The 14654-nt window shown below is 44.7% G+C and overlaps 2 protein-coding genes across 12 annotated transcripts in view; one reads left to right on the forward strand and one right to left on the reverse strand.

Moving 5' to 3' along the window:
- The window catches only part of FAM104A (family with sequence similarity 104 member A), a 23990-nt gene extending 10199 nt beyond the window's left edge, over window positions 1-13791 (reverse strand). For 2 of the 4 annotated variants that reach the window (XM_003913363.5, XM_003913364.5), the window contains exons 1-2: window positions 13394-13697; window positions 8208-8307 (exon numbers count right to left, since the gene is read on the reverse strand). In XM_003913363.5, coding sequence (XP_003913412.1) covers window positions 8208-8307; window positions 13394-13614 — 321 coding nt within the window. In that variant the 5' untranslated portion in view covers window positions 13615-13697. Of the gene's footprint in view, window positions 1-8207; window positions 8308-8669; window positions 9292-13393 lie in introns of those variants that run through there. The other 2 variants (XM_009191141.4, XM_017950935.2) reach the window with 2 other exon arrangements.
- Window positions 13541-14654, forward strand: part of C17H17orf80 (chromosome 17 C17orf80 homolog) — a 16473-nt gene continuing 15359 nt past the window's right edge. For 2 of the 8 annotated variants that reach the window (XR_639363.4, XM_009191136.4), the window contains exons 1-2: window positions 13541-13797; window positions 14514-14619. The gene's annotated coding sequence lies outside the window, so the exon portion shown is untranslated. Of the gene's footprint in view, window positions 13798-13862; window positions 14620-14654 lie in introns of those variants that run through there. The other 6 variants (XR_639362.3, XM_009191140.4, XM_009191132.4 and 3 more) reach the window with 6 other exon arrangements.

Below are 14654 nucleotides of genomic sequence, written 5' to 3' on the forward strand. Positions count from 1 at the left end.
TATAGAGCAAACAGGCAGAAGGACATAATACTCTCTTTGGCAGAAGGGCTAGATACAACGAAACTGTGAAGCAGAGGATGGGGAAGTTGAAGTTCATTTTCTTAGTCCAAACGGCTCAAATGATACATCAAAGGGCACAGAAGCCCTGGTCTCTCAGCCAGGCCTGCCTTTAATTTTAATTTTCCACTGTACAAAGTCAGTTTAAGAGACAACTCACTTACACCCACGGCAGTAACTAAACAACTCCCAACACTATTTCTACTAATAACCTTAAGAAAGCACCCCCACCCCAGGCAGAAATATTAATCACTAAGCCATTCTGCTTCATAAGAAGAGAGCTATGTGTATATTATCTAGAACCAAATGCTTTCTCTTCTTAATTTGAAAAGCAGGGCTGGGCGCAGTGGCTCATGCCTGTAATCTCAATACTTTGGGAGGCCAAGGCAGGTGGATCACTTGAGGTCAGGAGTTGGAGACCAGCCTGGCCAACAAGGTGAAACCTCATCTCTACTAAAAATACAAACAACAACAAAAAAATTAGCCAGCCATAATGGCAAGCATCTGTAATCCCAGCTACTCGGGAGGCTGAGGCAGAAGAATCGCTTGAACCTGGGAGGCAGAGGTTGTGGTGAGCTGAGATCGCGCCACTGCACTCCAGCCTGGGCAACAACAGCAAAACTCCGTCTCAAAAAAAAAAAAAAAAAAAACCAACGAAACTGCTTGGGGTAGCTTAGTATGCTGTGAGCTGATGTATTTACAAACATATCAAGGATTTAAACTGTAAGCAAAGTAAATGTATACTATAAATTAGACTAACAGCACTGTTCCTTCCTTTTGAATGGATCTTTTCAGAAATTAATCTCAGGCCAGGCATGGTGGCTCATGCCTATAATCTTAGCACTTTGGAAGGACGAGGCAGGTGGATCGTGTAAGTCCAGGAGTTCGAGATCACCCTAGGCAACATGGTGAAAACCTGTCTCTACAAAAACAATATAAAAATAAGCTGGGCATGGCAGTGCGCGCCTGTAGTCCCAGTTACTCAGGAGGCTGAGGTGGGAGGATCACCTGAGCCTGAGGTGGTCAAGGCTGCAGTGAACCATGATCATACCACCACACTCTAGCCTGGGAGACAGAGTGAGATCCTGTCTCCAAAGAAAGAAAGAAAAAAAACCAACTTAATTTCAGAGTTAATTTGCTACAGGGTTCTAAACACACAACCCTAACAGTTCCACTGAAAAGAGTCGACCAAATCAGTCTCTTAGAACGTATTAATACTACTACTCTAAGATGGATTAAAGATGAGAAGGGGCAAGAATGAAGAGCTTAAAATAACATTTAAAAAAATTCTTCTAAATACTCCTATTGTCATATGAATTCACATTTTTTTTAAAAAATCACCTAACACTCCGCAATTCTTATCAGTTAAAACAAATAAATTTATAGATTCCTAATTTTATGATACATGGATCCCCTGGTTCTATTATTTTTTAATTTCTCACATTTCTGCATTCCCACTAAGAATTCCCTTAGGATTTTAATATTAACATCAAAAAGTTTGTTTTCTAGTAGAGACAAGAAAGGGGCTGAAACTGTCCTAGGTAAGCCATTTCTGTTTTTTGTTTTCAGAGACGGAGACTCGCTATGTCACCCAGGCTGGAGTGCGGTGGTGTGATCTCATCTCACTGCAACCTCCACCTCCCAGGTTCATGTGATTCTCCCGCCTAGGCCTCCTGAGTAACTGGGACTACAGGCGTGCACCACCAGGCCCGGCTAATTTTTGTATTGTTAGTAGAGACGGGGTTTTGCCATGTTGACCACACTGGTGTCGAACTCCTGACCTCAGGTGATCCACCTGCCTCCGCCTCCCAAAGTGCTGGGATTATACATGGCCCAGCAGCCACTTCTTTTTTATCTCCACATTTTTTCACTCTCTATCTGACATTACTTCACACTGGTCTAAAAAATCAAAACGATCTTATTAAGCTAAGTTAAAGGTATTTTAAAAAAATTGAGGTCTTTGTACTTTTAAAAGGTATTGCTTTTTTTTTTTTAATTTAGGTGGTTTTTTTTGAGACGGAGTCTTGCTCTGTTGCCCAGGCTGGAGTGCAGTGGGGCAATCTTGGCTTACTGCAACCTCCACCTGCCAGGTCCAAGCAGTTCTCCCGCCTCAGCCTCCTGAGTAGCTGGGATTACAGGTATGCGCTACCACGCCCAGTTAATTTTTGTATTTTTAGTAGAGACGGGGTTTCACCATGTTGGTCAGGCTGGTCTCGAACTCCTGACCTCATGATCTGCCCGCGTCAGCCTCCCAAAGAGCTGGGATTACAGGCATGAGCCACCGCACCCAGTCAAATTTAGATTTTAATTTCTTCCCTCCCAAGGATGAGAAGATATTGCTTTTATTTACTCAAGTAGAAGCACTTTTTATAAGGCATATACCTAGGTAACAGAAGCCAGATTTACACAGAAATTTCTAGTGTAATTTGTAGATAAAAATATTAAAACTGAAAGTAAAGAACATTACTCCTTCTACAGGTAAATAATAGAATTCAATCTAAAAAGACCAGACCCTAAAAAAAAATTTAAGTTAAATCTAAGTAGTTTTTACCCATCCAAATAGTTGTCCAAGATCAGGACTTGATAGAAAGACAAAAATTGATATAATCACTTCTTGCTCACTGAAGAGAAAACTGAGCCTGAGATAGATGTTAACTAACATGATTCATCCAAAGTGGCTTTACACAAAACAAAACATTAGGCTGGGCATGGTGGCTCATGCCTGTAATCCTAGTACTTTGGAAGGCCAAGGTGGAAGGATTGCTCGAGCCCAGGAGTTCAAGATCAGCCTGGACAACATGAGGGGATCCCCATTGCCACAAAAAAAATTTTAAAACTAGCCAGCTGTGATGGCGCACACCGTAGTCCCAGATATTTGGGAGGCTGAGCAGGGAGGAGTGCTTAAGCCCATGAGTTCACAGCTTCTGTGAGCCATGACAGCACCACTGCACTCCTGCCTAGGCAATTGAGCAAGACCCTGTCTCTAAAAAAAAAAAAAAAAAAATTAAATTAGCAAATACTTCAACTTAAAAAGAGTATTCTAAGGCTTGTAAGTCATTAAGTCCAAGTTACTGGAGTTAAAATTCAAAGTCTTCAATTCAAGCACCAATCAGAGATTTGGAAAAAAACACAAGACCTCAACTTATTATTTATTTATTTATTTTTGCTTTTCTTCTTGCTAGAAATCTAAAATTGTTTTATAGCTAAGATCATATCATGGCATGTACTTGAAAAAAACATCTAGATAAAAAGAGAAGGAACACTGTTCTTCTCTGTTCCTGATTCAAAAGAAGATTAGGGCTGGGCGTGGTGGCTCACACCTATAATCCCAGCACTTTGGGAGGCTGAGGCGGGTGGATCACCTGAGGTCAGGAGTTTGAGACCAGCCTAGCCAATATGGTGAAACCCCATTTCTACTAAAAACACAAAAATTAGCTGGGCGAGCTGGCGGGTGCCTATAATCCCAGCTACTCAGGAGGCTGAAGCAAGAGAATCACTTGAACCTGGGAGGTGGAGGCTGCAGTGAGCCAAGATCACGCCACTGCACTCCAGCCTGGGTGACAGAGTGAGACTCTGTCTCAAAAAAAAGAGAGAAGACTAGGTCCTAGCTGCTCCTGGATATATTTAGCAAAGTCTCACAGAACCTCTGCTCTATCTTCTGAGAGAGCACACGTGGTCAGGAGCCAACAGCCCGACAACCACGCCCTGGGGTTCCGCTCCTTCTCTGCCTCTTACTAGCTGTGTTCTTTGGACAAGTGACTATCTTTCTGTGTGCCAATTTTTCCATCTGAAAAGTGGAGATAATAATACCTACTAAAATAGGCCAGGCGTGGTGGCTCACGCCTGGAATCCCAGCACTTTGGAAGATCGAGGCAGGTAGATTACCTGAGGTCAGGAATTCAAGACCAGCCTGACCAACATGGAGAAACCCCATCTCTACTAAAAATACAAAACTAGCAGGGTGTGGTGGCACATGCCTATAATCCCAGCTACTAGGGAGGCTGAGGCAGGAGAATCGTTTGAACCCGGGACACGGAGGTTGCGGTGAGTCGAGATTGCGCCACTGCACTCCAGCCTGGGCAACAAGAGCGAAACTCCCTCTCAAAAAACAATAAACAATAAAAAAATAAAATGGGAGAAAGAAGCCATTTACGCGCACATTAACTTTTGCACATATCAAGTTTCTCTCTACATAACTAATCCGGCAAATCAGTTCACATTCTTTAGCTTTATAGCATCTAGGAAAGATGAGGCAGATACTATCTCCATTGTACAGATAATTGTGATTTACTTGTGGCACAATTTAATGGTTTAACATAAATAAAACACCTCACATATTTCCCAGTACTTGCCATTATTATTGTATTTAAGAGAAAAGGTTAACTTTTAGAAATGAATTGTAAGTAACTTTTAAACCTCTCTTAGAATTTAAAAAAAAATTCCTCACAAAGTTCAAGTTATAAGAAAAAGAATTATTAATCAGCCAGGTTAACAAAAGGAGAAGAAAGAGAATTCTGGCCGGGCCCAGTGGAGGAGGGTAAGAGGCCAGGAGTTCAAGACCAGCCTGGGCAACATAGTGAGACCCTGTCTCTACAAAAAATTTTAAAAATTGCATGCGGGCCGGGCGTGGTGGCTCAAGCCTGTAATCCCAGCACTTTGGGAGGCCGAGACGGGCGGATCACAAAGTCAGGAGATTGAGACCATCCTGGCTAACACAGTGAAACCCCGTCTCTACTAAAAAAAAATACAAAAAACTAGCCGGGCGTGGTGGCAGGCACCTGTAGTCCCGGCTACTCGGGAGGCTGAGGCAGGAGAATGGCGTAAACCCGGGAGGCGAGACTCACAGTGAGCTGAGATCCGGCCACTGCACTCCAGCCTGGGCGGCAGAGAGAGACTCCATCTCAAAAAAAAAAAAAAAAAAAAAATTAGCCAGGTTTGGTGGCACACGCCTATAGTCCCAGCACCTCAGGAGGCTGAAGTGGGAGGATCATTTGAGCCCAGGAGGTTGAGGCTGCAGTGAACTATGATCATTCCAGGGCACTCAGCTTGGGCAACAGAGGGAGACCCTGTCAGAAAGAAAAGAAAGAAAGGGAGGAAGGAAAGGAGGGAGAGAAGAAGGAAGGGAGGGAGAAAGGAAGAGAGGAAGGAGGGGAAGGGAAGAAAGAGGAGGAAAGGGGAGGTGAGGGGAAGGGAGGGGAGCAAGAGGGAGGGAAGGAAGGGAATTCTAGCCAGGCATGGTGGCTCAAGTCTGTAATCCCAGCATTCTGGGGAGGCTGAGGTGGGAGGATCGCTTGAGCCCAGAAGTTCACGACCAGCCTGGGCCATATAGTGAGACATCGTCTCTACAAAAAAAAAAAAAAAAAAAAACCTTAAAAAAATTAATCCAGCATGGTAGCATGTGCCTGTAGTTCCAGCTACTTGGGAGGCTGAGGTAGGAGTGCTGCTTGAGCCTGGGAGGTAGAGGTTGCGGTGAGCTCAGATCACGCCACTGCACTCCAGCCTGGGTGACAGAGCTTATTCATTCAGGGAAAACATAGGAAATGGTTTCTCTCACATAACTTAGTTTCAAGGAAACTGATCTCATGGCCCTACCTCAGAATTAAAAGAAAACATTTTCATTAGTAATGTTATTAATAAAATATTTTATTGTCTAAACTATTAATATAATTAAAAATGAATTGTTTTATTTTCCCTTTTATACACAATCATCAAAAAGCAGCCAAATGTCCCTAAACTTGATTTTTTGCTGCTACAAACATAATCATTTATTCTAGTAGTGAAAACTTAATTATTTGGGGCTTAACTTTCCATTTTAAAAGATTTTCCCTCTGCCTTTTCCTTCTCTGGCTCTCCCATCATTCACTTGTCCTTGTTACTTGTTAATACTAGCACCAGGAAGCACAGTGCAACGCAATACAGCACGGGACAGGACAGGACCACACAGCATAGCACAGCACAGGACAACACAGGATAGGACAGGACAGCATAGCACAGCACAGCACAGCATAGGATAGGACAGGACAGGACAGGACAGGACAGGACAGCACAGCACAGCACAGCACAGGACAGCACAGCAAGCTATTCTGGTCAATGTTCAGTAAGCAAGGCTGAAACTAATGGTTGTAACACCCCATTAGGTGATCTACCAGTGAGTTCAGACAGAAACTACCAGTAATTACTTTAAATGATAAGAAAGACAATCTAGTCCTTCCTTCAGATAATGATTATGGAGTGGCTCAACAACTGAATTTCTTGGACAAGTAAGGACAAGCTAGAGAACCCAGGAGGTTGAGTAACAAGACATTGTTTTCTTCTGTGAGACCAATACGTAGATTTTAGAAAGAGAGTAAAGGTCATTTTGTACCAAAAAAATAAAAAATAAAAAAATAAAAAACAACACTACAATATCTGCCTTACTTAAGAGATCAAAAATGTTAATTATTTAAAAAGGATGACAGTTTCTTTCTTTTTTTAACCAAGAGATAAAAGCAAGAAAAAGATGGCAATTGCTACTGCTATTCTCAGGCTTCAAAACTGGCAGATACAGGGAAAAACATGTTAATACAGAGAGTCAGACCTACCATACCCTTGACTGAAATGAACATCATATAGCAGGACTTACATACAGACACAAGTAAGTAAGGAAATACTGATGCCAACACCATGAAAGTAATCTTTGCATATTCTTTTAATGAACAGTCTTACAATTCAAAAGAATGGAAACTCAATTACTATTACAGGGTTTTATCATTAGATATTCATGGTAGCCTCTAATCTTGTTTTCTTTCATCCCTGAAATTCCCCAACTATTACATTAAACAAAGCTCAATTACCTTTCTGATAATTATAATTTATATATATATATGTGTATATATATATGTGTGTGTGTGTATATATATATATTTTTTTTCTGAAACAGAGTCTTGCTCTGTCACCCAGGCTGGAGTAAACTGGAGTAATCTCGGCTCACTGCAACCTCCGCCTCCTGGGTTCAAGCGATTCTCCTGCCTCAGCCTCCCGAGTAGCTGGGATTACAGGCGCGCACCAACACATCCAGCTAATTTTTTGTATTTTTAGTAGAGACGGCATTTCACCATGTGGCCAGGTCGGTCTCAAACTCCTGACCTTGTGATCTGCCCGCCTCGGCCTACCAAAGGGCTGGGATTACAGGTGTAATCCACCGCGCTCGGCCAGGAAAATATTAAAGGAGGAAAAACAGCTATAGAAATTCAGGTCTCCACACAGAAGGATTCTATTCTGCACTTGTTCACTGTCTCTGAATGAATGTTACCTCCATGAAAGTTCCCAATTTTTCCCCCTTGGGGGAGTTACTTTGAATTGCTGGCAAAGACAGACTGGATATAGGTCAAATCTTATTATCAGGAACTAATTAAGTACAAATTATTTGGGTGTGGAAGAATTCTACTGTGAGTTACGCTAGGGCTCTTTGTTGTTGAGGCTTTTCTCTTAGTGTGACAACCGTTAAGGGTCAAACTCTCTAGGTGCATAACTTAATAGCAGCATTACTTTACATTGGTTCCCTTTCACCAGCACAGAGCAGCCTTCCAATTACACAGAAAATTGATCCTCGGTCTGCATACTGAAGCACTCTTTCAGGAAATCAAAAATTGTAAAAAAGTTCAAGAACACCCAACTCCCCTTCCCTCTCACCACAGGAGCTCTTTTCAGGACAAAATAATGAAAAGTAAAAACACTGAAAAATGGGATTTTGCATACACATACCTTACATATTTTACATGCTTAACGTTTCTCTTAAAAGGCATTTGAATTGAAGCAACAAAATATGTTTATCTTAAGGACAATTCATGGTTTATAAACTACCAGAAAAGAAGTTGGCTGCTGAAATACAAAACAGGGAGTTCAAACATAGGCTTTCAAAGAGCCACAAAATTCCTAACAAATACAAATCAGTGTGTGCATGTATGACTATATGCAGATATGTACTGTTTTGCTGGGGAGAGGGTACACAGTTTCCTCAAAGAGGTTCTGATTTGGAAAAAGAAAGGTTAAACCACTGTAATCAAGTAAGGTCATTTTAAACTATTCTTTAAGTAAATTTAATTACACAGCAGATACTGGGTTATTTCACTGAAGCAGTGAAAACAAGACTATGTGGCCACACGTCCTACCTCTGTGTCCCAGGAATCCTGAAGGACAGGGTTTCTGCTACTCCTTTTGGTCTGGGGGGGAAGATGGTTGTCTTCTTCGTTGCCATTCCTTCTCCTTTTCCTGAAATTAAATCACAAGGAGAAAAAAAAAAATCAAAACAACTTATGTTTTGGACACTTGAATTGCAAACCGTAACAACATATAAATTTGCCCTCTCGCCTGAGAAAACATAATTCACCATATGATATCCCGATAGGTTATTGGTTGGAAGTACACCATCACGGGACACTAAGCGCAAAAATACAAGGTAGCAGCAGGAAGGTCAAGCTTAAATTAGTAAAACTCATTTCTAAAAAGAAACTTAACAATTTTAAATGTCTGTTGGGACTAAAACAAGAACAGGAAGAGGTTAATGACTAAGCTTTCAACCTAATTAAGGTTTTCTTCTTTCTACACTCCTTGAAATTACAATTCCAAGTTACCTAATTGTACTCCCTTCCATATGACAACATTTGAAATAAGAGTGGCTGCCTTTGCCTATTTGGCCTGAAAACCCTTATAAAGGTACCTCTTGGTCACATTAACCTAATTATTCTGGCAACACTAGCTGGTATTATGATATAACAATTACTTCACTAGATTGTTACCATGAGATTATAGCATAAGCTGCTTAAAATTTCCAGGTTTAAAGAAAAATCACACATCTTTCTTAGGCAAGTGTTCTCAGATGTGCAAGAAAGACCAAATTTGTATGTACTCTATTTAAGAATTATGTGCTGTCAAAACGATTTCTGAACCCGTTAGAAAACAGAAATAAATTAAAGGAGGTAAAATTTTAAGTCAAATTGTACTGTCCAATATGGTAGCCACTAGCCACATACGGTTATTTACATTTAAATTAACTAAAATTAACCATCCAGTTTCTAGTGCTCAGTGGCCACGTGTAGCTAGTGGCTACTGCACTGACCAGCACAGATAAAGGACATTCCCGTCACTGCAGAACATTCTCCCAGCAGCACAGGCTAGAGGTCTGTATGTACATGGCAGCAGCACCTATTAAAAAACCCTTAAAGTGGCCGGGCGCGGTGGCTCACGCCTGTAATCCCAGCACTTTGGGAGGCCGAGGCGGGCGGATCACAAGGTCAGGAGATCGAGACCACAGTGAAACCCCGTCTCTACTAAAAATACAAAAAAATTAGCCGGGCGCGGTGGTGGGCGCCTGTAGTCCCAGCTACTCAGGAGGCTGAGGCAGGAGAATGGCGTGAACCCGGGAGGCGGAGCTTGCAGTGAGCCGAGATCGCGCCACTGCACTCCAGCCTGGGCAACAGCGCCAGACTCCGTCTCAAAAAAAAAAAAAAAAAAAAAAAAAAAAAAAAAACCCTTAAAGTTTCAGCTTTCTATAGATGAGAGACAAAAGGCTGGTGTGGACACACAGCTTTTGGAAAGCATGTACAATTGGAGGATATAGTGTCTTCTATATAATTATACACTTTCTATAAGAGTAGCGTGGCTTACAGTGGCAGGCCTTTAATCCTACAGGTTTTGAGTTGAGGTCTGAATACTGGAGAAAATAAATGATCACCCTGAGCTCAATTCTCTGTACTCTGCAACATTCTGAATAGGTCCAACTTTAATAATGAGTATGGATCCCAGCTTAAGTTTGGAATAATAAAGAGTGTGTGGTTCTGATAAAGCTTCAACCATCCTGCACTGGGCTATGTAATTTACCTCATTCTAAGACATCATTTCTGCTCCCTACCTTTCTCTTAGGAGATCAGATCTTAGCTGCACATTACTCTGAAGTAGATGGAGGTTAAAAAAAAAAAAAGATGAATACCAGGTTTTAATAATCACTAAACAGACGTGCTTTTATCATAAATTTGAATCAAGAAACTGCTAATATCATCCTAATATGATCAGAGAATTTGCGTAGGAGTGTTCTGCAGAGGCAAAGCAACGTCCGCTGGGAGGCCAGTTGACACCCAAAGAGAAACTCATCGAATAAGTAGCAGCTGCTGGTCCTCACACACTCATTTTATCAGCGTGCCAACAGCTGATTGGGCTTTGGGCTGCTGAGTCACTCTAAGCAAACTTATGAGCCTGATCAAAATTTGCTATCTCCTCATTTATAATGGGGGATAGATCTTTCCAGGGACAAGACTATGAATGTCAAGGAGGTTGCATGGCAGAGGAAGTGTAAGAACAAAAAAAGATGAGCCTGTTTTGTGGATTTCAACTAATCTCCGGGAGAGTCACATGAAATATCCCTGCCTCATAAATCACTTGATCTCGTAAAGTACCAGAATAATCTCTTTGGCCTGTTGGTGGCCTTCTCCTTTGGATGGTACCAGATTAAGAAAGAGTTCTACCTGTTCTTTATTTGCCTTTTTCTAGGCTCTTAGCAGATCTCATCCTTGAAACATTCTTCTTTCAATAATGATGTTAACAACTGGCAAGATTACAGCTTCATGCTCATCCCTATCGGTTCAATCAATCAGATTCCAGTTTTTGGCATTAATGCCACAGACCAGGTTATAATTTTAGCAGGCACCCCTATAACTGATTATATTCTCCCCTAACCATCTAGGTGCAGATTACCAGTTAGCATCTGCTACTTCTAAAGATGGCTGATTCCATCACATTGCATCATTTCATTTCTCTCCAACCTTCCTGTCATCTCCTAGAGACTGGGCATAGAAATAATCTTAAGAGTATGAGCTGGGCACAGTGACCGACACCTGTAATCCCAGCACTTTGGGAGGCCGAGGCAGGCAGATCACTTGAGGTCAGGAGTTCGAAACCAGCCTGGCCCACATGGTGAAACCCGTCTCTACTAAAAATACAAAACAGCAGGGCGTGGTGGCGCGTGCCTGTAATCCCAGCTACTTGGGAGGCTGAGGCAGGAGAACTGCTTCAACCCAGGAGGTGGAGGTTGCAGTGAGCCGAGGTTGCACCACTGCACTCCAGCCTCGCCAACACAGCAAGACTCCATCTCAAAACAAACAAAAACAGTATGGAAACTAGTGGTTTTCAAACTTTATTTTTAAAAGTAACAGAACTCTTTCTTTCTTACTGTAAAAAAATACTCTCTATATAAGAGATAAAGGATTTGTTGAAGCAGGGACTCCCAGTCTGGTGAGGTGGCTCACATCTGTAATCCCAGCACTTTGGGAGGCCAAGGCGGGTGGATTCCTTGAGCCCAGGAGTTCAAGACCAGCCTGGGCAATATGGTGAAACCCCATCTCTACCAAAAATACAAAGGTTAGCTGGGTGTGATAGCTCACATCTGTGGTCCAGTTACTCAGGAGGCTGACATGGGAGCATTACCTGAGCCTGGGAGGTTGAGGCTGCAGTGAGGCATGACAGGGCCACTGCACTCCAGCCTGGTCGACAGAGTGAGACTCTGTCAATCAATCACTCAGTCAATCAATCAACCAATCAATCAATAAGCAGGGACTCCCTCACCACACACCCACCTCTCTGTGGCTATCCAATCTACTGTGTGACAGCCTGAAAAACCATCTTCTTGTTTTTTTTTGAGATGAAGTTTCGCTTTTGTTGCCCAGGTTGGAGTGCAATGATCTCGGCTCACCGCAACCTCCGCCTTCCGGGTTCAAGCGATTCCGCCTTAGCCTCCCAAGTAACTGGGATTAAGGCGCCCGCTACCAGGCCCGACTAATTTTTTTGAATTTTTAGTAGAGACGGAGTTTCACCATGTTGGCCAGGGTGATCTCGAACTCCTGACCTCAGGTGATCCACCGGCCTCGGCCTCCCAAAGTGCTGGGATCACAGGCCTGAGCCACCGCGCCCAGCCGAAAAACCACCATCTTAGACCGTCCTAGAGCTGGCAGAGCTGGCCCATCATACTCCATTAAACACTGGCAAGAAAAGCCTGTCCAAATCAAATAACTTATTTAAAACATGTTGAGATCATTTGTGTACTTGATAAAAGGAATCTACTACCAGTATAAATGCATTCAGATTAGTTGTGTACAGTCGAATTTTTATTTGTAGGAAATATTTAGATTTTTCTTCAGATATGTGAGACACCCCAAGAGAATATCGTAAGTATAAACTGGGTTTGGGGAAGAATAACATGGCAGTCGGGTCAGTATCTAAAGCTGTATCTAAAGCTCTTGTTCCTAATTCCGATAGCATGTCTGTAATTGGGCCCCCAATTTCAAATTTAGTCCACTCTTCTTTTCTATACAACGAGAGGCTTTATGCTCCACTTGCTACATGACCCAAATCAATAATCCCATGCAGCAGCTTGGGGAACCCGAGGTTTTCACCATGGGACCAAATAAACTCAGGATACTTCTGAGAACTTCAATCCCGTGAAATAACTATTTCAGAGAAAGATCCTTGTGGAAAGACCGGAACATGAAGAGCATTCTGAGGTAACCCTTCCCAACTTTCTCCTCCACACATTCTTGCAGAGGAAATTAAGAGGGAGAAAAAAATTAAGAAATCCCAACTTAGTCGGGACTCTAGGAATACATGTCAAGCATAGAACCCCTAATTTAAGACCCAGGTCCCGAGGCCAGGCTCCCTTGGGAAGGTAGCGAGTGCATCGCGACAAAATGCTACCTCCCGCCTTCGGAGTCAAACGGCCCCGCATCCAAACAGTTTAGAATCCAGCTTGTTCTTAATGCTACAGTCAAGAGAGGATCCATAACCCGCCTTGGTCATCTGCCCTTCTGTGTTCACAACCGTTCGTAGCACAAGTTCTTCGGTCTAACCTAATCTTTCCCTGCTGCGGGGTTAAGCCCAACCTTTCTTTCTGACCTTGGGGAGCCGACAGCTCCCCGCCCGGTGCCCTCACAAAAGCCTGAGGGGGCCCCCTCTCCAAGATGAGACGTTTCTCCCATCCCCCCACCCTCCTAAATTTAGGACAGGGAAGCTTTAGGGCCACTGTCTCTCTTCCGGGACCGATCACACTTCGTTCCAAATAGGAAACGATAGGAGGGTAAAAAGATGGAGGGGCGGGAGACCTGGACCCCGGAGAGTCACCTTCCAGCTACCCACAGGAACCAAGCATCCGATCACTCGCGCATCCCTCTCCCCTCCTCCCCCGGCCCGCAGTGGACCCCACAGGGAGCCCCGCCGGGTCCACACTTGCTCCGACCCCCATTTCGCGCGCCCCCTCGGCTCTATCTCCCAAATCCTCAGGCGACGAGTGGAAAGGGGGTCCCTTCCCTCTCACCTGGGACGGAGGCGCTCGCTCATGGCAGCTGGCGGAGGGAAGCTACGCGGCGCCGCTCCGCGAGAAGAGGGAACAGAGGGGGTTGTGTTTCGGCGGCCGCCACGCCCACCCCCTCGGGCCTTAGCTCTCGCAGCCGCTCGGGTGGACGCAGCCGGTGGCGAGTACCCCTCAGTCGGACCCGTACCACCGCTACTTCCGGCGTCTGCTCCGCGCCCCCCCATGTCGCTGCCGCCGTGGTACCGCCCTCTCGCGGCTGCGCAGTGGCACGATCCCAACCGCGCCGACCGGTAACCCCGCCCACGGGAAGAGGCGGGCTCGGAGGGGGAGGAGCGACTAGGAGCTTCTGGGAGAAAGGACCTCCCCTGGGGTGGCGGAAGCACTCGCCTGTTCACAGCCAACGGAGGGTACGGTATGAAAGTCAAGCCAGGTTTCAAATAAACTTAATTATGTCATAATAATATCATACAAGTATTTGAGTTGAATCCGTGTGAGGTAACATTTTTAAAAATAGGCGGACCTATCCGGCAGTGGTGCAGACAGCCTGACGCGGTTTCCTGGCCGGGGGTTGGGCAGGCGCTTGGGGGGCTTCCCTGGCGGGGCTTGTCGCCGGGGCCGCCTGGGCTTTCGGGTCTTCTGAGGTGAGGACGGTCCTCTGAGGTGAGCTTCCAAGGGCGGGGTTGTGTTCCGAGACCCACGTTCTAGGTCTGGGGAAGACTGTCCTGAGCGGAGAGGGGAGGGAATCGGGTGCCGGCGTAGGGTCTTCCTGGAACCGCAGGAGGAACCCCTCGGTGGGGCTGCGGGAACGCCGGTCCCTGACCCAGAATCTGCCAGGCCGACCCCATCCACTCCGCTGGCAGAATCAGAACAGCTTTCAGGGAAAGGAAGGGTGAGGGGAGGTGGACAGGCTGGTAACGCGGCCGGAGGAGGGAAAGGTGGCTGAGGAGCGCCGGAGGTGAGGGCGAGGATTAGTGGAACTGTTGAGGTCCTCCTTGAGCCCAGAGGCTTGGGAGGTCTTAACTCTCTGCTTTCCGGAACCTGTGTTTGTTTTTGATTCAGTACCGTGCCGCATTTACTCACTGCGCGTGCTGCCAAGTCACCTGTCTCATCGTGTCTTACACAGGCTGACATTCACGTTTCATTCTGCCACACTCGGGAACGGTGATCGGGGAAGAATGGGGATCCGGGAGAAGCACCCGCAAAACTAGCATCCTCCTAGAGGAGCTCGGGTAAGTAAACAGCCACATATAGACGTTACCCAGGG

The sequence above is a fragment of the Papio anubis genome, chromosome 17 (assembly GCF_008728515.1).
Source record: "Papio anubis isolate 15944 chromosome 17, Panubis1.0, whole genome shotgun sequence".
NCBI lineage: Eukaryota > Metazoa > Chordata > Mammalia > Primates > Cercopithecidae > Papio > Papio anubis.